Here is a 24,940-nt window from a genome sequence, read left to right as displayed (position 1 = left end):
AGCAGCAAGGCCTCAGGTGTACTTGATTTGGTCTCTAAACTCATAGGTAAACACGTGCCTGAGAGCATCTCAAGAGCTGGTTTCAAGCTGGTCCCTGGGCCAGGAACCGACTTCTCACCTTCACACTTCCAGGCACTTACGAGAGACAGAATCCCAAGTGAGCACCTAGGTCCACACGGGCACCTCTCACGGTCACTTACCTTCCTCACGGAAGAAGGTCCGAGGTAGAAAGGCCCAAGCGTGTCCACACCTGCAGGAGCCCCGGGCCCTGTGCACTTCCCGAAGGGAGGACCCACCTGGGCCGCAGCGGTGTGGTCGGTCACCGGCGCCAGCTGGACGTACTGGACCTGGATGTCGCTGCCCTGGAGCGGCGAGCCGTCCACCCCTGTGGCAGCCGGGTCCGAAGAAGCCACTGCTATCAGCTGGGCCCCCTGGAGCACCTTGAGACACAGAGAAGACGCACGTCAGCACAGAGGACAGGACTGAACGACTGAAAAGTGATTCAAAGGTGCAGCCGCATCCTGGCAACCTGGAGACTTCTAGACCCCCAGCCTAGAGTCACCCTGGCAGGAGCTGGGGAAGAACAGCATGCGATCGCCAGGCCCCAAATCCCACAGCCGAGTGGGCACGAGTCAGGCAGTGCAGACGTACCGTGCTGGCATCGCTCAGCTGGCACTCGCCCTGTGCAGGGATGCTCTGTGAGCCAGTCCCCCTGGCTGCCACCCCTGTAAGTCTCCTGCCCTGACCTTGCCCCCTGCAGGTCCTGGACTTGTTGTTGTTGTCCTGGTGAAAGATCCCTTAATATATGAATTTAAAGTCAAGTCAAAAACTATCTTTTAATGAAACTTATGAAATCATGGCACTCTGGTCCTGGTGACGAGCTGCCACCCCTACAAACGGAAGGCATCTATGGTACTCTAACAGAGAGCTCTTCCTCTTGGCACTGCCAATAAAGTGACTTTTCACACGATCTGCAAAGCTGATTAAATCTTAAGAATTACAAAGTCAGAAACCCCAGGATCTAAACATGCAACATTTATAATAAGGAAGGCAGGCCCATTACCAGCCTAGAGGGTAAATAAAAATAAAAATAGTAAAATGTTCTTAGCTGGGAACTCATTCCAAATACCATGCCCTTGAAACATTCCCACGCTGGTTTGGTCTTGATAAGCAACTCAGGAATGAGTTGAACCCTTACCTTGTGGGCCCTCCAGACTCTTCCAAGAAAGCCACTCTCGGCACCATCCTCCACCCCCAAAAAGTTCAGGGAGGGGTCTGTTACCCAGGTTGGGGGGCGAGGCCAGCAATGGAGACAAGCGTCTCCTCCGGTATAGCGGCTCTGACTTCCTTGAGAAGGAAGACTTGCTTCTCGCCTAAGACGAGCGAGCCTGGAGCAAAGGCACCAACCAGGCCGGCCTCCGACGCTCTACCAGGAAACGCCTGGTGTCCCAGCCTCCAGGGCTGCTCCGCCCACCAAGCCGCCTTCTCATCCCAGGTTTCAGTTACCCACGATCAACCACAGTCCAGAAATATTAAAGGGGAAATTCCAGAAATAAACATGTCCTAAGGTTTGCTGTTTTGGGCTGCGAGAGGACACACTGCACCATCCTGACCTTTGACTTTGTGCCTCCACCCCCCGCCTCGTGAGCACTCAGTGGTGTCCCAACTGTCGAGGGGTCACAGGCTTCCCCTACTTCATGAGGGCCCCGAAGCCCCAGAGCAGCAATGCTGGCCACATGAGGTTATCTCACTGGACCTGATTTACAGATTAGACGTCACACAGGCGTGCACGCACAGGAAGAACGCAGCATGGGTTAGGTACTATCTACTGTTGTGGGCATGCTCTAGGGGTCACGTGACACACACCCCTGCAGGTAAAGAGGGGCGACGACCGTGCCTCCCACAGGGAGGGTGGCCCCATGAGGAGCCCAGCTATGCTACCCGCCCCTGACTTAAGAACATGTCTTCTCAAAGCTGGACAGGTCTGGGACAGGAGCAGGCTGTGGGGAGTGGTCAGGAAGCTGGCTCTGCGATGCTCCCTGCCCCCACTGGCCCTGAGGCTCTGGCAGGAGCCCCCAGCCGGAAGCCAGGATACCACAGCTCTGCCAGGAAGCGCACCCAGCCCAGCATGGGGCCCGCACAATCCCACAAAAGACAACCCAAAGGGCCTCAGGGAGTTCTGCAGCCCGGGCCTCTCCGGAGGGAGGGGTAGGGGTGGACACCCCACCAACAGTCACAGCACCGGGAGCAGGGCGCTTCTCCTGGGAGGATAAACAGAGCAAAGTGCTTCACAGGCCAACTGCACAGACACCGCGGGCTGGGCCGTGCAGCCTCCCGAAACTTGGTCCAGCGGGGACGGGACGTGCTGACCTGGATCCTAATGGGTGACGAGGATGCCTGCTGACGTCAAGTCTTTAGCTCAAAGCAGCAGGGTCCCCGCAGCACCCAAGGCCATGAGCCCACTGGACACCAGCCAGGGGCCTCGCTCTGGCAGGGGACCGGCCCGCAGTCAGAGGTCCTGCCGGATGGCGAGGGCCCAGCACACCTGGCCCGGCTCCCACGTCTCCCAACAGTGAGCTGTGACTCCTTCCTGCTTGCAGGCTGTAGGGTGGGGCGGGGTGGGGGCTGGGCCCTCAGGAACATCTAACTGGGCAGCAGCGAACTCCCAGGACAGCAGCCAGGAGCAGCACGCCAGGCTCTCAGGACTGGAGTGGGAGCCCCGGGGCTGCAGAGACACGTCTGTGTGGACTCGGGTGCGGCTCACACCACCTGACTGGCCTCAGTTGCAAGCTTCCTGAGTGTTTCTGGAGCATAGCCCATTACTTTCAGACCAAAGACAAATGGCATGGGGCTTGGATGTGGAACAGCCAACCGAGGGATCCCTGGATCTACCAGCACTGCTTCTCTGGAGTGCACACATCTGGTTCTCCTCTATATTCTGCCAATTCTGAAACTCTGTTTAATACCCAACGAAGATAATGCGAAACTGGTGCAAAACCAAAAATAAATGCAAGGAACCCAAGGACTTTTCAGTAATATTTAGAAACAAAATTCTGAACCCAACCAAGAACCCACCCAGACAGACACACACCCAACCCAAAAACACAAACCAACCATAAAACCCTCAAGCACTCAGAAGACAGGCTTTCAGCTTAGATGTGTGGCCAGAAATAGGCCCAGACCCCACACCTGAGGCTGCCTAGAGGAGCCAAGGTCGCCGACCAGTGTCTGTGTTTCTGCTTGAACCCCTCTGGTTAAGGTAATGCAATCAACTCAACCAGTGGACTTCTCCAAATCTGGATGTTAATTCAAAGAGCAGCTTCTCCCATGACAGAAAGACGAGGAGGCGAGAGGAAGATGCCCCAAACTGACAACTGGCCAGGAGACCCAGCAGCACAAAATCTATTTCATATGTTCGTACAGCAAATGCCAAAAATAAGTAACGATTCCTAAGCCTCTAAACCTGAGGATGAGAACACGAAGCCCCTACCTTGGATCCTACTTTGAGTTCCTGCCCAGGATGGTCAGACACCACCACAACCTCCAAGGAACCCCAGTAGACACAGACAGAACCGAAGAGAACTGAGCAAACAGTACTTCCTGCATGTTCCTGGGGCCCACAGCACGAGGCCCAGCCTGGAGATTCCTCACAGGAGGAGTTGGGGCTCCAGACCATAGACCCAACGCTTTAGGAAGGATGCTACAGCCAGCTGGCAAGCGGGCACTTCCATAGCTGACAGGCCAGCAGCAGAAACCAGATTTATAGCCCGGGCGACGGGAGATGCCCTGGGGACCCAGTCTCGGCACCGCAGGGCAGGCGGCAGGACAAGCAGCCTGTGCCCTCTGCTCCATGCCTCCTTGCAGCACTGGAGCCTGAGCTGCAAACACAGTCTGGGGGCAGGAACACAAAGCCTAGAAAAACACAAGAAAGCAAAAACACAAGTCTGCAGACACGTGGTATCCAGCCCACCACTTCAGAGGCGGCGTCCCTGGGAACAACTCTTAACCATGAGACTGAAGACCGTCTGGTCAAGTGGGGGGTCGAGGGGGAAGAGGGCGGAACAACTCAGCCAGAGTCAAGTCCACAGCCGCCACCTCCCCATGGGCGCCAGGCCTCAGGCTTCTAGAAGGGGCAGGTGGGGTGGGTAGGGAGTGGGTGAGATGGAGCAGGAAAACAAGACAGGCTTTAATTCCACATGTAAGTGATCCACCCTGTCCCTGGGGAAGGGAGAGGGTGCCCACTGTCACCCTCATGGCTAAAATGCCCACCGAGGATGCGGACGCCCAGGAAGCAGAGCTCAGGCCTCCCTCGCTCCCCTGCCCCGCAACTGTGTACTCGGCTCCTACCATTTCCTTCTTTAGTTTGGAACACTCACTGCGCAGAACCACGAAAATTACTCTTGGGTATACTGTGATGGGACAAAAAAGAACTTCTCAAAGACGTGGCGTGGTCTTCTTGCCGAGTTTAAGTCAGCAGGGAGCACCCAGCAAACACCCACTGGGCGATGGCCACTGGGTCCAGCTCCGCCCTGGCTGTGGCGCCCCAGGAGCCTGCCCCACCCTGCCAGAAGACTGCCCCACCCCCCAGGAGTCTGCTCAACACCCTCCAGCCGCCTGCCCCCGCCCCCCAGGAGGAGCCTGCCCACCAGAGGCCACGTCTGATGTCTGATTCGACACGGTCAAGCAAGCCTCTGGGCCAAAGGGGCCTGCACCCCGTTCTGCCCCCGAGCAGCACTGTCCCGAGTCCCACATCCCTCCTGAGGCAGACGGGTGCTCTGGAGTCCTTCGATCCCAGAAGCCCAACGATCCACCATGCCAGCATGTGGAGACGGGTTAGATGAGGCCACGGGACAGGGCCCGTGAGGGCTCAACGCTCCCCAGAAGGAGGTGAGACACATCGAGGAACCACGTGGGGACATAACCAGCAAGATGGGCCTTGCCAGCACCCTGGTGTCGGGCTCCCAGCCTTCAGCCCCGTGGTGCACACATCTGTACCTCCCCAACGGTACCCAGCTACAGCCGCCCAACCCAGATGGGTGGCAGGAGACAAACGCCCCAGGCCTTCCCACGTCCTGCACAGGGAACTGGGGGCTGCGTTGAGGCAGGGGTGCCACTGGAAATAGCAGGCTCACACGAGAGTGCAGCCGACTACCAGCGACGTGTCTGTCTGCACACTGAGCACAGACGACGCCCTGCTGCTGGCGTCAGGATGACACGCGCACGACTGTGGCCATCATCCAGCTTGCTGTGAGCAGACAGGCCCTGCACGCCGCTGAGACCACCAGGCCAGTGGGCTTGCAGGGGAGCAGGGCCTGTAGGGGTCCTGGAGCCGCAGTTCAAGAGCCGCAACCTGGACACAGGGCACAGGTGTCCTTGTTTGTTACCCCGTGCGTCCCTCGGCCCGGGAGAAAGTGGGGACTCAGGCTAACTCACAGGCCCAGGACCACAAGCGAGAGAAAACAAGCAAACACAAGAGGCTTTGAAGGCACTGGGCGACCCCTCGAGGCCGCCGGGCACACCACTAGGCCAGAGCCAGTCAGGAGGGCGGAAGCATTAGGAAGGGTCAGGCAGGAGAACACAGACCAGACAGTGGGAACCTCAGCACCCCAGGTGACTCTAGAGAACTCTCCCTCTAACGGGTACTCTCTCTCCACCAGCCTCCATGAAGAAAGGGGTTTGAGCCTTTCTCTCTAGCTCTTTGGCTTCTCTCCTGGCCAAACACCTGCCCATCTGTCCTCATCTACCTGGGGTTACCCTCTAGCTCTGGGGAGCTCTACTCAGACGCCAGTACAGTGTTGCCCCAAATGTAAGACCCCCCCCCAAGCAGTCACATCCTTAACGCTGACTTGTAAGGAGCCCCCGCTTTCCTTTCTGTTTCAGCCAAACTCCGACTGCTGTGCCAGTGTCCCTGGGTGGCTCCCCAGCCTCTCGGAGTCGTGTCTAGACGGCCTGTGCAGCTAGGAGGTTCCTGCCACCCTCCACAGGTCAAGCCTCTGTCAGAGGTGTCTGCTCCAAAGTCCACGTCCACTCCGAGCCGTACCACTCACCACAAGACGGCCACCCTCAGAGTCTGGGCGGGCCTTCGCTGGTCAGCACAGGTATGTGTGTGTCCACGCAAGCACAGGTCACATGGGAACATTATGGGGACACGGCTGACAGCACCTGGGCCAGCTCAGGGGCGGACGGGAGGCGGCACTGACGCCCACTGCGGGGCCACTCAGTGAACCGTCGGCTCGGTTCACTGTGGGGGTCAACGTGAAACGTCAGCCTGCACTCTTGCCATCAGTGACTGCGTCTGTCTACACGTCAAAATAATTCTAGATCAGTTTTCTACCCTGAACGCTCAGGCACCTGTCAGTTCACAGGTCCTTCCACCCTTCCCTCCCTCATCTCTCAAATACCTGCCAGGTGTGCCAGACACTCTCCAACCCAGAGGCACGTCACACCAATTTCACTTTACCTGGGGGCAGGACATTCATCTCAGTACCTGACTAGAGGAAATGCAGCAGGAGAAGCCACCCTGATTCCTCGGAACCTTCTGGGCCAGAAGTCGACCTCTACTGTGGAGGCTCTGCCAGATTCTGAACACGACTCCCCCAGGGCCCAGACTGGGATCCCGCCCACCAACCGCAGACTCCAGCCCCATGAGAGCAGCGGCTTGAGTCTCATGCCCAGGCACCCTGATCACACTGTGCCCTGATTTCTAGGGGCGTGATTCCTCACACCCACAGTGAAGTTAACCTCAAGAGAACTCCGAGGTTCGCTCACAAAGTGAGGGAAAAAGTGGGAAGTGGCGCTGTGCTTGGAAGGCCGCTCTATGCAGTGGCTCTGCTGCCACATGGCCCGAGGGCACCCTTATGCCCCGGCCCTGTGAGAACTCGGCTCCCACTCCACAGGTCCTCGGGTGCTCCTATTTCCCCTGGCATGTGGCAGCCCAGTGCCAACTCCAGACCCCATGTGCCCGAGTCCACTGTCTAACCTCGATGCTGCGTGCGGGGCAGCCACCCCCCTTGAGACTGCAGCCCCCAAGTCCAGACACACCAGCGCTAAGAGGATGGAGAACCGTCCTCCAGTGTCTACCTCATGGATGGTCACGGTGCCTGGAGTCTGCTGGGGAAAAAGCTGGGGCCAGGCAGACAGGAGGGACACATCCCCATGGCACCTCCCATCTCCCGTCCCCTTGACTGTAAAGAAGTGAACCATCTGGAGAGACAGCCAGCACTTCATGGGGCAGCTCTATCAGAGGGCTCGGCTTCCATCTACCCTCCACCAAACCAGAAATGGACAAGAGTCAGCCTGTGGAGCAGGAGGGGAATCTCGCTTCGTCCTGGAGGACAGAAGCTCCCTGACGGCGTCTGAAGCAAAATTCTTGGGGAAGCATCCTTAGCTGCTCTGTGCCGTCATCCAAACACCAGGACGCTGGCCCAGCACTGGCGCGGCTCCAAATTGCCAGCAGGCCCCTCTCAGAAAACAGGCAGGGACAGAAGAGCTTCAGAAGACTCCAGAGAAATCACCAAGCCTTCCTGTGTAGAAAAAGCTTTATAACTTGGGCCACACTGAAAACAAATTTCGAATGACTCAGAAGTCACCATTTTTCAGCCTACTGAGCTGTGAGTTTCAGGTAAGCTCTCCTCTGTACGTTTCCAGTTAATAACTCATGTCTAAAATCATCAATGGACATATGATACGTTTTTAAATGGCTTAAAAACAAAAGTGCAGCAAAATGCCTTCAACCAACAGGTATCTTCCAGTTAACTAATGCTGCTACACTCACTCACCAACAAGGAATCACTGAGTGCTGAAAAGTCACACTACAGTGGGTGGGTGAAGAACAGAAATGAATAAATAAAGTTTCAATCTAATGGAATCAAAGCTGTTTAACTGAACATTTCAAACATATATTTGAAAATGATAAAATGGGTCAGAAACGATTCTCCAATTTGAAGGCCTGTCTCTCCTCCCTTGACCGGCTGGAGTCAAAGCCTTTGAGGTGAGACTTGACCAAAGGGGTTCAGGGCCGTGGGTGATCATCCAACAACAGGAAGTGCCTTGGCGGTTTTAGCTACTTGGTCTCAACCAACATGAGCCTCCAATGACAATGTGATTCCAACAACCTACAATACCAGAAGCATGTACACAAGTAACTACAACACGCAACTTCCTCTTAAAAGCATTACCATACGTTTCCAGCCCAAATCTCAATCAACTTCCTCCTGGCCTTGTCCAGCCTGAAACCATCTTGTTCAGCACAACTCCAGGGACAGGTGACAGGCCTAGACTGATGTGCCCGTGGCACTAACTAGTTACCCTCAGCCTGAAGCTGCCTTCCCTGCTGCCCACAGGCCCAGGAGACACTGAATGTGAATCCTAGGCGCTAGGTACCCTCCCACAGCCCCAAGCCTCCTTGGGGACCAGAATTCCTGAGGAATGGAACTGGGACCAGGAGACCAGGGCCGACGGTGCCAGCTGCCTCAAGCAGGGTGACGGCCCACAGCGCCACACTCAGCGAGACAGAAGACACAGGGCTGCTTCTCTGACTTCTCCAGGATATTTCTGGGAAGCAGTCAACACCAAACTTTCTCTGCATCTGACCTTTTATAGATTAAACTATATTTTCCACCGTTTCTGGTAGAGAAGGCTTTTCCAAGAGGGATTAACCCCAAGCTACCTAGGTTCTCCAAGATGTGTGTCTGCATTTTGGCAGGAACATATTTTCTTGAAGGAAACACTTTTCTTAGAAGTGAAGTGACAGTGTGTGCTGGTGGCAAGGTGTCACAGACCATTAACAGTGGACTGGAGCCCCAGGGATGGCAGAGACTGCTCCAACGCCACAGATAAAGGACCCTGCACACACACCATACCACCCCCTCACCCCCCCACCCACCCACACACAGCCCTTCTTCTCATCCACTCCAAAAAAGATCTACACATAAAATGTTGGATACTTCCCATCTCTTCTAATCTTTTTCCCAGCTGGGTTTATAAGGCCTCGTTTTACGGAAAAAATTCTGAAAGTTACTGAAATTCAATTTTAAGTTAAGTATAAGGATGCACACAAAAGCCAAAGGTGTCGAGAGAGGCTTTAGAGTCTCAAGAAAGCCAGAGCTGTTTATCTAGATCCTGAGGAAACATCTCACAGATGCAAGACAAGAGGAACGTGGACACATCACCATGCGGCCTGATTTTCTGTAAGCCACGTGAACCGTGTGTATGTGTGTGTATACATGTTTGTGTGTGTCTGGCATATTCATCACTACAGAGATGGGCTTACCAGAACATACCCATCTCCCAGGTTTCCAAGTGTCCTGATGTCATTCAGCCTGCAGACACACATACACCTTTTTCATACACATTTTAGATTACATTAACCACACTGTAAAAAAAATAAAAATCTTCTACCAAAATACGCATCTAGTTGAAACAGTATCAAACCATTTCATTGTTCCCAATATAAAAAGCATGACTAACACTGCAGTCTTTAAAGATTTCTCATGCGGCAAAAATCTCCAAAATATAGACAAAATCAGGCCCGATTCAAATGTTCCAACAGATATGATGCTGCCTGACGACAGAGTAGAGACATCCCACTAGGTTATAATCGCCTGACCCACAAATACCCTGGCTCCATAACCACGCGCCTGCTGAATGCATGGAGCCACAGGCGGGAAACAGCCTACGGATCTGCTCTCACCTTCCTCACACACCCACAGTCAACAGGGGGACTGACTGACATGATAAAGGCGCCAGCGCCCTCTCAGGAGCACACGGGCCTTGGGCGCTGACGAGCCCTGCAAACAGAGCCGCCTCTTCCCAACAGTCTGCTCAGGAGCACAACCTTTAGTCACATGAATAAATGCTGGGGTCTTTGCTTTGTTTTCTTAAAACTCCCCTCAAACCAAGATGAACAGAATGCAAAACATACCCCAGAAATTGTTTAACTCTAGATTTTTTTAAATCTCAATTTTTTAATGCAGAAAAGGACATCTTAAGACTAAAGCAAAGAGGAACTAAAGAGCCTCTTGATAAAGGTGAGAGGAGAGTGAAAAAGCTGGCTTAAAACTCAACATTCAAAAAACTAAGATCATGGCATCCAGTCCCATCACTTCATGGCAAATAGATGGGGAATCAATGGAAACAGTGAGAGACTTTATTTTCTTGGGCTCCATAATAACTGCAGATGGTGACTGCAGCCATGAAATTAAAAGACGCTTGCTCCTTGGAAGAAAAGCTATAAGAAACCTAGACAACGTATTGAAAAGCAGAGACATTACTTTGCCAACAAAGGTCCATTTAGTCAAAGTTATGGTTTTTCCAGTAGTCATGTATGGATGTGAGAGCTGGAGCATAAAGAAGGCTGAGCACCAAAGAACTGATGCTTTTGAACAGTGGTGCTAGAGAAGACACTTGCGAGTCCCGTGGACAGCAAGGAGATTAAACAGTCAACCCTAAAGGAAATCAATCCTGAATATTCACTGGAAGGACGGATGCTAAAGCTGAAGCTCCAACACTTTGGCCACTTGATGCAAAGAGCCAACTCATTAGAAAAGACCCTGATGCTGGCAAAGAATGAAGACAGGAAAAGAAGGGGATGACAGAAGATGAGGTGGTTGGATGGCATCACCAACTCAACGGACGTGAGTTTGAGCAAGCTCCCGGAGACGGTGCAGGACAGAGAAACCTGGCGTGCTGCAGTCCATGGGGTCGCAAAGAGCTGGACACAACTGAGCGACTGAACAATAGCAGTTCAAGAAACTCTTAACGATACACTCTAATAATAAAAAACGCACCCAACTTCACCATCAGCCAAGTTGCCCCAACAACAAAGCACACAGTTAATAGTCGTGTCAAGTTTCTCAATGTGGATTTTATGCCACTCAGGTGGGTGGGCTGAGGTTGACACTAGGGCTGACAGGATAACCACCAACCCACCTGCCTGAGCAGGAAGCTCACTTTCAGGGCTTATGGTGCGTGAATCACCCAGCAACCGTCTCCATGGGAATCTGCCAGGCCTCTCCTGGTGCTCGGGCAGGACCCTGCCTCTATAGGAAGGAAACGGCCCTGCCCTTCAGCAGCTCACAGTCAAGCTGCACAGGGCCCAGCGTGGGTGCTGAGAGATGCTGCATGCCTCCCTGCTGACCACCTCACAGCTCGTCCTCCCGATTCAGAGCAGGACACGGACAGCCCACACTGACCTCCGAAGGGTGGTTACCTTGGGGCCTGTGTGTCTGCGTCCCAGCTCTCAAAAGCTGGCCACATCCCCTGGGGGCCTGGCCACCATGCTGTGAGGCCCCAGGCCACGTGGGGAGCCTGCATGAGGACCAAGGGGTTGGGGGGACAGGCCAGCTCCAGCCCCAGGAGAAGCCCTAGACAGAGCAGGCCCCAGGGCCTCTAGATGGCCTGCGGACTCCACAGCTCTGCATAGTTCACATCAGGTGAGCTCAGTGAGGGTTTCTGTGTCTTTTTCTCAGGACCAGAAGAAAATGGCAGCAGTTAGAGTTGACAGAAATCAACAGGAACAAAACCTGCCTTATATTGCAGACAGAGACTGCACAGCAGTCCAGGGCCCCGCCGTCCACAAGCCCCTCCCTGCCTGCAGCAACACGAGCCGGGACCCACCACAAGTGAGCACTTACCTGCCCATCCTGTCCCACGTGGTGTATCTGCAGATTGCCCTGCAAAACAGATGAAAAAAAAAGGCAATCAACGACAATGCTTCAAGACTCAAGAGACAGAGGCAGGAATGTCCCCAGGCTGTTTGTGAGAATCAGCAGGACTGTTAACATCCATTCTACAAAAACACAATCCTCCATAGCTATAAAAACCTCAAAATATTTAAGCTACATTTACAAATACCATTTTTTCTTACAAAAACAAAGCAAACCAATTAAAAAACATTGTACCTAACCCCCAACCCTGACTCCAAATGAAAATGTTATTTTCTTCCAACTTTTTACTTGGAACCAATCTTAGACTCACAAGAAGAATTTAAAGTGGCCCAGAGAGGTCCCATACTCCCCCGCGAGACACCTGACATCATGTCGTGGCATCACTGCAGCCGGGAAACCTATGGGGCACAATGCAGCTAACCAGACCACACGCACGCCGGGACCTCATCAGATGAGATCCATTTTCACTGGTTTAAAAAAACAGCTGCTTTAAGTCTGGTAGGCTTTGCTAAACATCTCTCTACGGATATCCTGATTTTGACAAAATAATTACCTAATTTTTAAATGAACAAGGTAAGGTTTTAATGTGATAAGAAGACTAACTGCATGCTGTAACTTATTACAAAGTAATCATTATACTATCAGCAATTGCTTCTAATTCAGTGCACCCAATTCCTAATGGAAGCAAAAAACACTAGGTTCTATGGACGAAGGATTCAGTTAAGGAAACTGGAGGAAAAGTGAGTAAAATTGATAATAAATACTGCAATTCGGAAGTACTCTAGTGAAGTTTTAGCAGATAGTATAAAAGCAATGCATGTTGCTTCCTCCTTTTCCCACCCTTGCAGATGTCCTTCAAGAGCCCCCATCGAGGGAAGGGGCAAGGCAGGTGAGCTGGTGGATGCCCGGCCCTCTGTGGGCGTGGCCCCTCACCCGTGCCCAGTGAAGCGATGCCCCCAGACGCCTGGGCGTGCCCCCACTTAGCCTGCAGCCTGCTCCCCCACCCCAGCCCCCACAACCTGCTGCTCTGTGTGAGATCACAGACGCCCCCTTAAGAATGTTGAGCCAGCAGGCCCACAGGACTCTCCCGGGACCTGGGACCCAGAGGTTGGGGGGTAATAGCCCTGAAGCAGGAAGGAAGCCCATCCCTCAGCTCCACCCACACTGGGCACAAACGTCAGGATGTGGGTCCAAGCTCATGGACAAGGTGCTGGGAACCACACTGGCCAGAGTGGACAGCCCCTAGCCCCAGTCCTTCAGCCTTGCCTTCAGGAAGAAGATGGGAGTCAAGCTGACCTTCCCAAGCCAGGCGCCCCGCGGCAGCCGCCACGCACACAGAGGGCAGGTGTGCACCCAGAAGCCTCCACCTCCATCCTTACTATGGGTAGCAGTAAGGAGGACACCAGTGGGGAGAGGCCAGAGAAAGCTGCTAGGCGGCTCACAGGCCTACATGTACTCTCTCACAGGACTCCCTCCCCCTCAAGGCGGGCACCAGCCCCCTGAGCAGAGGAAGCTGAGACCAGTGGGGAGGACGGTGAGGCTGCAGCCTGTGGCAACCCTCTTATGCTCCTCCCACCCCTGGGCTGGAGTGCAGGAAGGTCTGTACCTCAGGCGAGACAGCGGTCCAGGGGGCAGCTCACCAGGAGCAAAAGCCTCCATACAGTGTCCAGAAACAAACCCTGACGGCCACCAGAGCGGCCAGGGCAGGAAGGCCCAGAGGGCAGGCAGGCCTCAGGTCTATGCCCCAGAAGCGCGCATCAGGGGGTCGCTGCCGGACGCCCATGTTGCCCAGGGCAGCCCAGTGGTCGTGCGCACTGCAGGGGTCAGAGTGCAGGGGGCCTGTGGGCCCCAGGCGGGCTGGCACTCACCTCACTGTCCTGCGTGATCTGCACCTGCTCCCCCTGAGGCACCTGGGCGATGTGTAGGTGGCCCTGTGGGATCCGCAGAAGAGAAGACACAGGAAGCATCAGGGCAGACAGGAGATGCTCGCCCCTGACTCACCCTCACAGCTCGGGACAAGACAGTGGAGGCCGGAGCCGCCAGGGTCACAAAGCACCGTGTGACCCACCTCCCAAAGGACCACTTTAAGACCATAACACTAACATTTTGCAGTCATTCTTGAAGGGGCAATGAGGCCTAGGAAAACTCTGCTGAATCTTTAAATATCACTAGACGAGCAAATTTAAGAAAGTGAAGGACACACAAAAAAGAGGAGAAACTGAAGTTTTCCAGAAAACTGAAGTTTTTGTGTTTTTTTTGTTTTGTTTTAACTGTACTATCAACCGGGAGGGACCAGAAACTGTGGACTTTCAGGCTAGTAACCTGGAGGTGCACGAGGCCACACAGCAGCATGACTAGCAAGGTGAGTGGCTGTTGTTCATGTATCCACACAGAGAACAGGTCAGTCAACTCTTTAAATCAATGACTATGTAAACAACTGAAGTAAACATTAATAAATATAGTTCCAAAGAATCCAACTAAAATGTTTGCAGGTACAGGAAGACAAGAAATTACTGTAAATCTTAACTTTGCTCAATGAAACGAATATCCATTATCTTATTTAAAATTCTACCTTAATCAAAATGGGCCTGAAAATAAACCACTGAAGATTTCTCCGTGGCGTTCATGTTGCCACGTCTATATAAACCCTGAATCACAGTTATCTACTCTGGAATTCTTTCAGAGAGCTTCCTCACTAACAAGCTAAGAGTCACTGCCTCTGGGACCGTCAGCTAAACAAAGAACCACTGTTTGTAGCTGCTCTGTCTCCCCTGGAAGAAGACACGCCCCTCACAAGTGCCCCCTGTGCTCTCAGGAAGCTCTCCCTCTCCGGATGGTGCGTGAAGTGCAGCATCTAACCAGGTGTCCAGGAGGCTGCCCTGCCATGAACCCGCCGGTGAGAAGGCTGGGTGACGAAGCACCCCCAGGATCCCCAGAGAGTTCCTGCCCGCTCTCCTTGGCCACAGGACCCACGAAGGTTTGGGAGGGATGTCCACCTGGGCCAGCAGTGCACGAGGCAGGGCCAGACGGGCTGGGTGAGCTGGGCACCACACCGAGGGGCACTTGTCACCCAATCCAAAGAAGCTACACGCTAAGGCCTCCAGCTTCCTCCGCTGGCCCTCAGTACAGGGTGCCCGTGCTTCTGAGCTGAGGAAATACCTAGGACACATCATGGTGCCCCCAGGAAGACGGGCAGAAGTGCAGAATTGCAGGGACCACAAGGGGTGGGTATCTGTGAGCTGTAGGAGGCCTACCCTGACTGCTTCTGCTTTGATTTGGCACTGGACCCCTCCCCTAAGCTGTCAGGGGGGTCCAGAACCGCAGGGAAAGCTGGTCATGCCCCCAACCCTCCCCTCCCCTCCCGCCCACGAGGCCAGACTGGCGAGAAGTACGTACTACTTGGACCTGCCCGTCCTCCCCGATCTGGTGGATCTGGACCTGCTGGGCGTTGGCCAGGGCGTAGTGCAGGGCCTGTGGGGGCGGCTGCTGCAGCTCACTGGCGGGCGGCGGCGTGCTCATCATGGTCTCTGCAGGGAGGTACACACGGGCCTGAGAGATCAGCCCAGGCTGAGCCCACCTCTGCCTTCCCCTGCCCCCACAGGGAGGAAGGGGGAGCCTGCCATCCTGGACTTGGCAGCTCCTGGATGTGCACTGCCACGAGCAGCAGCTGTTCACATGGCAGAGATTTCTGACCTGTGGACAGAGATGAAGACCCGACCACCCCTGAACAGGGACGGTTCCCAGCCACCCACTGGGTATAAGTGAAGCTCCTCAGATGAAGCAACAAAAATGAAAAACAGGAAGAAAGTAGACACTAAAGTCTGTTTCAGACCAGCCCAAAGTAGGATTGGTCCATGGATTATTTGGGGGAAAAGCCCCACCAGCTCAATTAAAGGTAAACTTCTCAATAAAAGTTTTGTTGTTGTTTAGTTGCTCAGTTGTGTCCAACTCTTTGCAATGCCACGTACTATAGCCTGCCAGGCTCCTCTGTCCATGAGATTCTCCAGGCAAGAATACTAGAGTGGCTTGCCATTTCCTCCTCCAGGGGATCTTCCTGGCCCAGGGATCGAACCCAGGTCTCCTGTATTGCAGGCAGATTCTTTACTACTGAGCCACCAGGGAAGCCCAATAATAGTGTACTTTCCATGTTTAACCCAAAATGAGATGTTTGTTTTCATGTGTATCACTTTTAATCACAATGCTCTCTCATCTGTGTGAAATAGATGTTTTAATAAATTGATATTTTAAAAGTCCCTTTAAACTAGTGATGTGGTTTGTGCTCAAGGAGAATTTTCTTATACACTTACAACATTAGGACTCAGAAAAAATTTTAATTATCAATGTACACACATATTTTTGTTGTAAAGAATGGATTAGGGTTTCCCTGATAGCTCAGTTGGTAAAGAATCTGTCTGCAATGCGGGAGACCCTGGTTCGATTCCTGGGTTGGGAAGATCCCCTGGAGAAGGGAAAGGCTACCCACTCAAGTATTCTGGTCTGGAGAATTCCATGGACTGGATAGTCCATGGGGTTGCAAAGAGTTGGACATGACTGAGCAACTTTCACTTTCTAAGAATGGATTACTCAAAAAACTTCTAAAGATAAAGACAGAGTGAAACTCCTTGAGAAGTGGAATACAGACATGAATGGAAGGACACAAAAGATATAAAACATCTGATTCTCGAAGAACAGACTTTTCATGCACTTTTGATAGCTGAGTGGTGCGTATCAACCTGACATGGTATAGACTCCACTGACTACCTTTTAAAAACTTACAATATAACAGCATTAAAATGTTAACACACGCAACACATCAGAAACCTGTTACTGAGCTAGCCATGCAAGCAATAGCTCCCCATAAGCATGCAGCTTCTGAGAACCCATTTAAATCCATGTTTTATCATCTATATTGATATCAAAATCCAGTGCAAAAATGGGCCTCGGTTACTTGCTTGCGATCCAAGAACAATCCAAGAGCTACGACAAGTGACCGACAAGTGACAGGAGACAAGGTTTCCTGCTGAGGGAAGACCTCTCCCCACTGCTCCCAACAGAGAGACACAGAAAGGGCAGCCTCTCATAGGCCTTGCCCCCACTGGCTGGCGCTCCTCCACGTCCGGAGATACACAAGATCAGGAGCTGGTTCCCTGCAACCCTCACGTTCTGGGCCCTACACAGATGCTCCCCAATGAGAGCTGCAGGGAAAGCGCTGGGGGTGTTTACACAATAAAGGGCGGCCCCTTAAACTCAAGCACGTATAAAAATTCACACAGTGTGGCCAGACAGGAGTGTGAAATACAGATGTTTTAATAAATTGATATTTTAAAAGTCCCTTGAAACTAGTGATGTGGTTTGTGCTCAAACTGGCAGTACTAATCCAGCTTTAAATAGAGTAGCCTTGGCTCAGATGCTCACGGACAGCATTTACTTGTCAGTTTCTCTCTGTGTGCTGATAATTCAGAAGTAAACAAGACAACCCCAGGTGGATTTACTACGAAGCCCAAATTTATGGAATCCTGGCTGAATGACATGTTCCTGGATTATGTCTGTCACCAGAAGAGCCTTAGGTACCAGCTTCACTGTGTCAGGCCTCGAGTACGCAGGAAGATCAGTACAAAATCCCAGAGGCCCTTCAACCAACCACGCTGTGCGTTATCAAGTTTGAGCCAAGTAGGCAGTAAGTTAAGACAGAGAAACATCAAGTCAACAGGAAGTTACAGAAACTGACAAAAGAAGAACGTGCTATTCTGTGTTTCTCTCAAAGCTCTAAGGGCTCCAGTGCCTGAGGAAAGGGCCCCCTCTGGCTCCCAGGAGACCAACCTCCCGAGAGCAGCCCGAGCCCACCCCAGAGGCGCAGCATAGAGAGCTGGGTGGATGGAGGTGGCAGCGCGCCCTGTAGCACCAAGAAGTCTGCCTCCGAGACCCAGAGGACAGCTGACCCAGCAGGATGATGGGGGTCCCCTGCCCCTGAGAAAGCTCCGGTCACCCCGGCCACGGAAGGTGCTGCTGGACTCTGCAGACCTTCCCAGGGCCGGCCAGAGTCCACCCCAAAGGACATGTCCTGAGAACCAGAGCCTGCCCAGCATCGGCACTGAAGAGCCTGTTCGCCACCCACAAGAGGACACAAGGCCAACGGCCGCATCGAGCTGCTCAAACCCACAGCCTCTCAGGAGGAGCACTACCGTGTTTATAAACAGAGAACAAATGAACCGAAGACACAGAAGTGCCATCAAACCAAATTACTGTCATTCAGCTGAAAGAAACACTACTAACTGGAAGAAAAACATTTAAATAAGTGAGTGAGAGTAAAGATGAAGCATGTCATCACCAGCCCCTGCTGGAGACCAAGCCTGAGGGGCAAAGGGAGCTTTAGGACCCAGCCCAGCCTCCCCCACCCCGGCTCGGACCCGGTCCAGGCTGGCTCAGGGCCTCACACAGGTGCTAGCTGGAAACACGGAGTTCCAAGACTGCTGCCCAGATGGGGGATCTCAACACCATCCCGAGGGGTGGCCAGAGAGCCAGCCACAGGCTAACCCGCTGGAGGTCCTGGCTGAGACCCTCGTGATGCTGCCGAGCCCAGGACGCTCCGCTCCTTGGCACTCGCACCGGAGCCTCTCCCAGGGCATGAGCAGGCATGGCGCATGCTGCCTCTGATGGCCCCGGACCACCCGCCTGGCTGCCCACAAACCTGAGGCTCCGTACGAGGACGAGGATGGCGTCCTCCTGGAGAAGCTCTTGACGGCCAGGCTCTGGCCTCGCTGTTTTCGCCGCCAGGCTGTCCGACACTTGGAGTCGATACTCTGTTTGATTCGATACCAGTCGGATTCCGTGATTCCAAACTTATAGAAGAGGTGACCTGCAGAACACATCCGACAGGAGGAAAGTGAGGTGCGGCCTCCCGCCCAGCTGTGGTCAAGGCGCGGTGGGAACAGAAAGCCTTAAGGGCAAGAGCCACCTCGGTCGTGCCTGTCATGGGTGACGATGGCTTTCCATTCATTTAACTTTAACTTTTTTGCCCTGATCCCCTCACACCAGAGGGAGACAAGCTACAAGCTGGAGGTGAGGGTTCCCACAAGCATCCTGGATGCCCATGCTCCGACTGTCCACCCAGATTTCATACACGGCCTTCTGGGTCCCAAGGCTGAGACGAAGTCAAGGGTCCTGAGAGCTTTACCGAAACTGCAGCTTGTCACCCCTATCGCGCTGCCCAGCCGCCTCCTTCCCCCCTCTCACGTCTCGGCCCCAACGTGATCTAAATGATCCTCCCCTCAATCAGCCCACTTGACCCCAGAACCCTCCCAACTGCCACCCCCTAGATATTGATGATATTCACTCCGTTTCCTCCACAAACACAGGGGATCTTTGGTCTGCTCACCCATGCCTGCCGAGAACCCAGAACGTCCAAGCAAGGACAGACACATCAATGTTTGTTGACCAAACGCTGATTACAATTCATCTGAAGACATTCTTCTACAGCTATTTGAGTCTGAGGCTTATAGGAGTTCCCCTGCTTCCCCATCTGCCTCCTCAGTCAGAGCAGAACTCCCTAAAGATAGAGACCAGCCCCCTCCCTGGAGCCCTCGCACACCCAGCCTAGTGGGCATCACGTCCACTGACCGCTGGCCAGGTCGGCAGGGACATCAGGCTGCAGCCCACCAGCACCCTCGCTGGTGGCCCCTACATTACGGCAAGTTCTCAGTGTGCAACACTGAGGAGGAAGGGGAATCTGAGACCCCCTTCCCACAGGAGATCCTGCCCTGCCAGCCTGCCCACCTCTCCGTGGACCACCTCATCTCTTCCTTGTGCTCAACTGACAGAAAGTAACTGTCAGGAACGTGTGAACCACAAGAAATGCTTTTCACCAGGGTGACCTCCTGTCTAGCTGGTCATGAAGCTCCACTGAATAAAGAGAAAATAAGTGGATGAAATCCAAAAGTTTAATAATAAGAAGATTAAGCTGAAAAACTTCCTGTTTTGACTACTAACAGCACCAAGTCTGGAGTATCTGCTGAGAGAGAAACTGATGCCCGAAATCTGAGATCTGCTCTATGGGAATCACACAACCCAGAAAGAATCAAAACAAAGGAAGTGTCTGTTTTCTTAAGTAAACTATATTTTCTTTTGTCAAAACACCTCTTGACTTTGTGAACACAAGCTAAGACATTTTTAACTCCAAACAGAATGCCAACCAAAATGTCTGTAATCTTGATAAAGAGTAATGGGGTTAAGGAGGGCTGGGTTTAGGGGATCGGGGAGAAGCTGAACCACAGTGGTCTCAGCCCCACACTGTCACCCTGCAGGGAAGGAAACACACGAGGGCCGCAGCACCTCCGTGCTGGTTTCCAGGTCATCTCTAACCAGAGTCGTCCCTCACTATTTACAAAGGGATGGCTCTAAGTGCAGGGCAAGCTCACAAAGTCCCAGCCAGTTATTCACTTGAGCAACAAGAGAACCCAAGTACCGGCCGCAGTTATAATAGAACTCAAACAGTGACCGAGTCCAACTATTGGAACTACAATCGTATAGTCACTGGGGACTGACCACTAAATACAGTCATACAGTCACAAAAAGAGCCAGCTACTGACTACAGCCGCGGAGAAGCCCAAACACAGGCAAAGAACTGACGACCGCACACATGTCCACCACCTCGTCAGGGGCCTGCTCCAACACCGACGGGCCCCTGCAGACCACCCTCTGGCCCCTCATGCCTTCCACACACGGAAAACACCTTCCAAACGCCTCGAGCATTAACAAGATTATGCAAACTTTCACACCTTGTCACTAACAGGAAAGAATATGCACAAGACACAGGAGGGCATACAAATACAAGAAACAAACGAGAACGCTAATGCTTAGATTCGACTTTGTAAGAACCGACCTGCCAGTTCAAAACCTGACTTACGTCCTTTAAAGAAAAAATACACATTCTCATAGCTCTGCGTTAACCATTTTAAAATGCTGCTAAGACATCTTATTACATAGTTCCTTCCAACAGTGACTCAAGACTCCGGCTCTATGGCAGATGCCCCCATGATGGCTGCCAAGAAAAACTGATGAAGGAACCAGCAGCACTGATGCCCCCTCACCCAGAGGCTTGGCTCTGCCCCGGGAACCGAACGGGGCCGGGGCCGGGGGCGGGGTGGGGAGGTGCTGCACACCGATGGCTGGCGCCACAGCAGGGCTTCCTCTCACTTTGCCAAAGGCGTCCCTCATCTTTTCTGACAGCTCTGAGCAACCTCAGCTGAGTGAAAGGAGGAGGGAAGCTACCATAATGAGTGATAAAAAGATTACTTTGAATTAACTGCTTTTCACACTTGCTGAAGCATTTTATCTCAAGTCATTTGATGCTCCTAAGAAAACTTCATGAAATAAGAACGCCACTATCCTCACTTCAGCTCCAAAGCTGAGTTATCAGCGAGGAGTGAGAACCAGCCTGAAAATTCAAGCCTTCAGTGCCCACCCACGTAGAGAAGAAATGGCCACAGACAGCCCAGCAGACCCTCCCCACCCCAGCACCTCAGGACTCTGTCTCAGCGCTTGGTCTCAACTGCAGACAAGCCAGCCAGCCCCTCAGTGGCTGGTGGGGGGCCGGGGGACTGCAGCAGGCCAGCCCCACCCCGCCACGGGCGCCCTGCACCTTGGGGTGTGAGGAGAGCCTGCTCCAGGGTGCCCTGAAAGCCAGGGCCCCACCTGCCTCTGCTTCTCACAGGCTCCCTCCCCCCACCAGCCCACATTGACCATGACTTCCTCCCAGCCCCCAGAGAGGCGTGCTGGGCTGGGCCTGGAGGAGCCTGATCACTCGCGGTTCCAAAGAACCCAGGCCCTGAGCACTGTACTGAAACGTGCCCCAAAGTTTGTGTCCAAGCCCAGGACCCAGAACGTGGTGATGCTCCCTGGATACAAGGTCGCTGCAGACATGAGGAATTAACCACGGAAGCGGTCACACTGGAGTTCGGTGGGCTCTGAGTGCAGCAGGACAGGGCTGCCAGGAGGAGAGGAGAGGGACACACACAGGATCACACGGCCGTGTGATGACAGACACTGACTCGTGCTGCTACAAACCACGATGGCCACGGGTCACAGGCTGTGAGCCTCCACCACAAACAAGACAGACCCACCCCCAGCCCTCCCAGGGAGGCTGGCTCTGCTAGAACCATAATCTCAACCTCATGGCCCCAGACGCGGCCAGCCTGTCACACACCAGAGAGGCCAGTGTCAGCAGGGCTCTGGGTCCCTGTGGACCATCAGCAACACCATCTCTGCCCCAGGCTGCCTCGGGAAAACCTGACGACAGTCCTCATGGACACGTGACTCCCATCTGTGCTGCTAAATCACATCTCCTGGTGCTGGGGTCTCTCCATGTTGGCCCCCTCACAGCCGTCTTCAAAGACCTATTAGCTCAGGGCCCCGGGGGGCATGCCAGCCTCATCTCTAGTCTCATGAGATCAGCCAGAAGGCTCCCGCAGCCTGAGCAGATGCCTATGTGACTCACCAGTAAAGCCCTGAGAACTAGGCCACAGCGCTATCGGTTCAGTGGGGAAAAGGCAACTGCTCTGTCTTTAGATCCTAAGCCTCACGACAATGTGACCAATTTCTTTACATTTACAATAAAGAGCTCCTTTTTGCACAGAGCACGTGAACTGTATGGCTGGTCATCCCAGCTTCTGGGGGCCCGTTAACCCTGGGAAGCCTGAAGAAGCTGGCATCTCACACGTTTCTCGCTCAGTAACCTTGCTCCCTAGCTCAAAGAAGCGCTTGTGTTTCAAATGCTGATTTCCCCCCGCCCCTGGAAGAAACCAAGCAAGGAAAATACTTCTGGTAATCAGAAAAAAGAAAAAATGTAAAACCCAGTCTTGTCACAGTGAGGTGGGTGTGGCTGGTGGTGGGGACAGTGGGTTCCTGACCCAGGAGGTGGCTGGCATGGCCAAAGTCAGAAGTCTGAGAAAGAAACTGCAGGAACTTCCCCGGTGGGCCAGTGGTTAAGACTCCACACTTCCACTGCAAGGGGCATGGGTTCGATCCCTGATCAAGGAACTAAAACCCCACATGCCAAGTGTGGCCATAGAATTAAAAAAAGAAAGCTAAGTGTAAGCTAAGCTAAGTGTGCATGTGCAGGGCACCCGCTCCTGACCAGCTCTGGCCCGGAGCTCTCCGCACAGCTCCCCGCCCGCCCCGTGGGCCCACCCTTCTCCTAGGCACAGGGTATCCCGCTCCCGACCAGCTCTGACTTGGAGCTCTCCGCACAGCTCCCCGCCCGCCCCGTGGGCCCGCCCTTCTCCCAGGCACAGGGCACCCCGCTCCTGACCAGCTCTGACCCGGAGCTCTCCGCACAGCTCCCCGCCAGCCCCGTGGGCCCGCCCTTTTCCCAGGCACAGGGTATCCCGCTCCTGACCAGCTCTGACTTGGAGCTCTCCGCACAGCTCCCCGCCCGCCCTGTGGGCCCGCCCTTCTCCCAGGCACAGGGCACCCCGCTCCTGACCAGCTCTGACTTGGAGCTCTCCGCACAGCTCCCCGCCCGCCCCGTGGGCCCACCCCTCTCCCAGGCACAGGGCACCCCGCTCCTGACCAGCTCTGAGCCGGAGCTCTCCGCACAGCTCCCCGCCAGCCCCGTGGGCCCACCCCTCTCCCAGGCACAGGGCACCCCGCTCCTGACCAGCTCTGACCCGGAGCCGCCCACCCCACCTTTAGGGGTCCCCCAGTACCCGCCCCCAGCGGAGTCCTCCCCCGACAGGACTAGGGGTGGCACTTACACCGGATGCCGTAGATGGTCAGGGGGTCGAGCTGCTTCTTGCCATGCTTGCCCTGGCCCGAGAGGTTGGAGACGGCCTGCACCTCGCGGTGGAAGAGGTAGTCCAGCAGCGTGAGCGCCATCTTCTCAGCCGTGCGGCAGTTGGTGCTGATGTGCAGCATGTCGGAGGGGATGATGGCGCAGCGCACCCGCATCTCGGGGTTGTTCTCGTCCCCCAGCCACGTGCCGTTGGGGTAGTCCTCTGGGAGACAGAGGGGGCCGGGTGAGCCCCACAGCCCACGCCCCCAGCCTCCTCGAGGGCAGCCTGGGGGTCGAGCGTCCGGAGCTCAGTTCACTCGGGAGGACCTGCCCTCTCGACCTCAGTGAGGCAGCCCGGGATGCTCCCAGGATGGGCAGGAAACCAAAGGAGGAAAGGGGGCGGTGGGGCATCAGGGCGGATGGCACCCCCTCCGCCCGGCAGGAGCCCACCTGTCTGCAAGCCCAGCAGCACCCCACCAGCTCCGTCAGTGATGAGGGACGACGCTACACCCTGACAGGGGCCGGTGTCCCCAACACGCCTCCCCCCTTCTGTCACAGCCTCCTGGGAGTTGCAGGATTGACTAAGTGTGGGAAAGGGCTTAACGCTGTCAAACAAACATCAACTTTAAAAAGCCTCATCTTCTGGCCGAAGGAAACTCCACTTGGGAACGCAAATCAAGAGAACGCTCGATGCTGCTCGCACGGTGGCCACTTTCCAAGCACTCTTCTGATCCTCGTGTGGAAGCAAGTTGAGGCGCAAGGCGGCCCCTGAAAGCGCCCGCACTTGGGGGCAGAGTGAAAGGAGGGGGAATTAAACCTCACAGGGGGACCCGGCTTCCTGCAAAGGGTCGCCAGGCCAGGGGCCTTTAAGTCATGTTCTAGCCAGGGTTGTCACTGTTTCAAGATTTCTCATGAGATTTATTTTGAAATGTCCTGATATTTACATTCTGGCCTCTATGCACAAAAAAAGGCCCCACAAAGGGCAGCCAGCCCGCCTGGCTTTGCCACAGGCCTGGAACAGAGCACAGGCCAAGAGGCCGGCTGTCTGGGACTCGCACGCTCTGCTCTGCGAGGGCGGCCTCTCCAGGCCAGGCTCCTGAATCACGCAATTTCCTCGAACACCAGGCAAGGCTCAGCAGCCCCATCATGACGACCATGTCACCCCTGGGCCGGCCGGCCACTAGAGGGGTGAGGGAGGCTGGCTCTTGACTATGGCTAAGGACAGAAAACAAATCACATGTCTGACTTTTGGAACTCAGAGTAAGAGATGAGTAAGAAGAACCACTTCTCAGGAACAGGCTGGTTTGGAGGCAAAGATGGGGAGCCAAGAGCAACTTTCTGCCATCAGCCACCTGTGGCATTTACCTGACCACAGAAGAAGCAAGTGGACACATGATCCAAATGTGATGCGAAGGGACTTCTACAGGCACTGGCTCAGGCACTGCTGGAATGCCCAAAAGGCACCAGCTCCTAGCGAGTTTATTAACTTATCTACAGAGAGTGGCAA

General features: G+C 54.1%; 1 protein-coding gene across 7 annotated transcripts in view; it reads right to left on the bottom strand.

Moving 5' to 3' along the window:
• The window catches only part of BANP (BTG3 associated nuclear protein), a 71,392-nt gene that overhangs the window by 1,558 nt on the left and 44,894 nt on the right, over window positions 1–24,940 (bottom strand). For 2 of the 7 annotated variants that reach the window (XM_018061833.1, XM_018061837.1), the window contains 6 exons: window positions 23,417–23,656; window positions 18,355–18,522; window positions 15,063–15,193; window positions 13,535–13,606; window positions 11,634–11,672; window positions 201–440 (listed from right to left, as the gene is read on the bottom strand). In XM_018061833.1, coding sequence (XP_017917322.1) covers window positions 201–440; window positions 11,634–11,672; window positions 13,535–13,606; window positions 15,063–15,193; window positions 18,355–18,522; window positions 23,417–23,656 — 890 coding nt within the window. The remainder of the gene's footprint in view (window positions 1–200; window positions 441–11,633; window positions 11,673–13,534; window positions 13,607–15,062; window positions 15,194–18,354; window positions 18,523–23,416; window positions 23,657–24,940) is intronic. The other 5 variants (XM_018061834.1, XM_018061838.1, XM_018061836.1 and 2 more) reach the window with 3 other exon arrangements.

The sequence above is a fragment of the Capra hircus genome, chromosome 18 (genome assembly GCF_001704415.2).
Source record: "Capra hircus breed San Clemente chromosome 18, ASM170441v1, whole genome shotgun sequence".
Taxonomy (NCBI): Eukaryota; Metazoa; Chordata; class Mammalia; order Artiodactyla; family Bovidae; genus Capra; species Capra hircus.
This window is presented reverse-complemented; position numbering and strand designations above follow the sequence as displayed.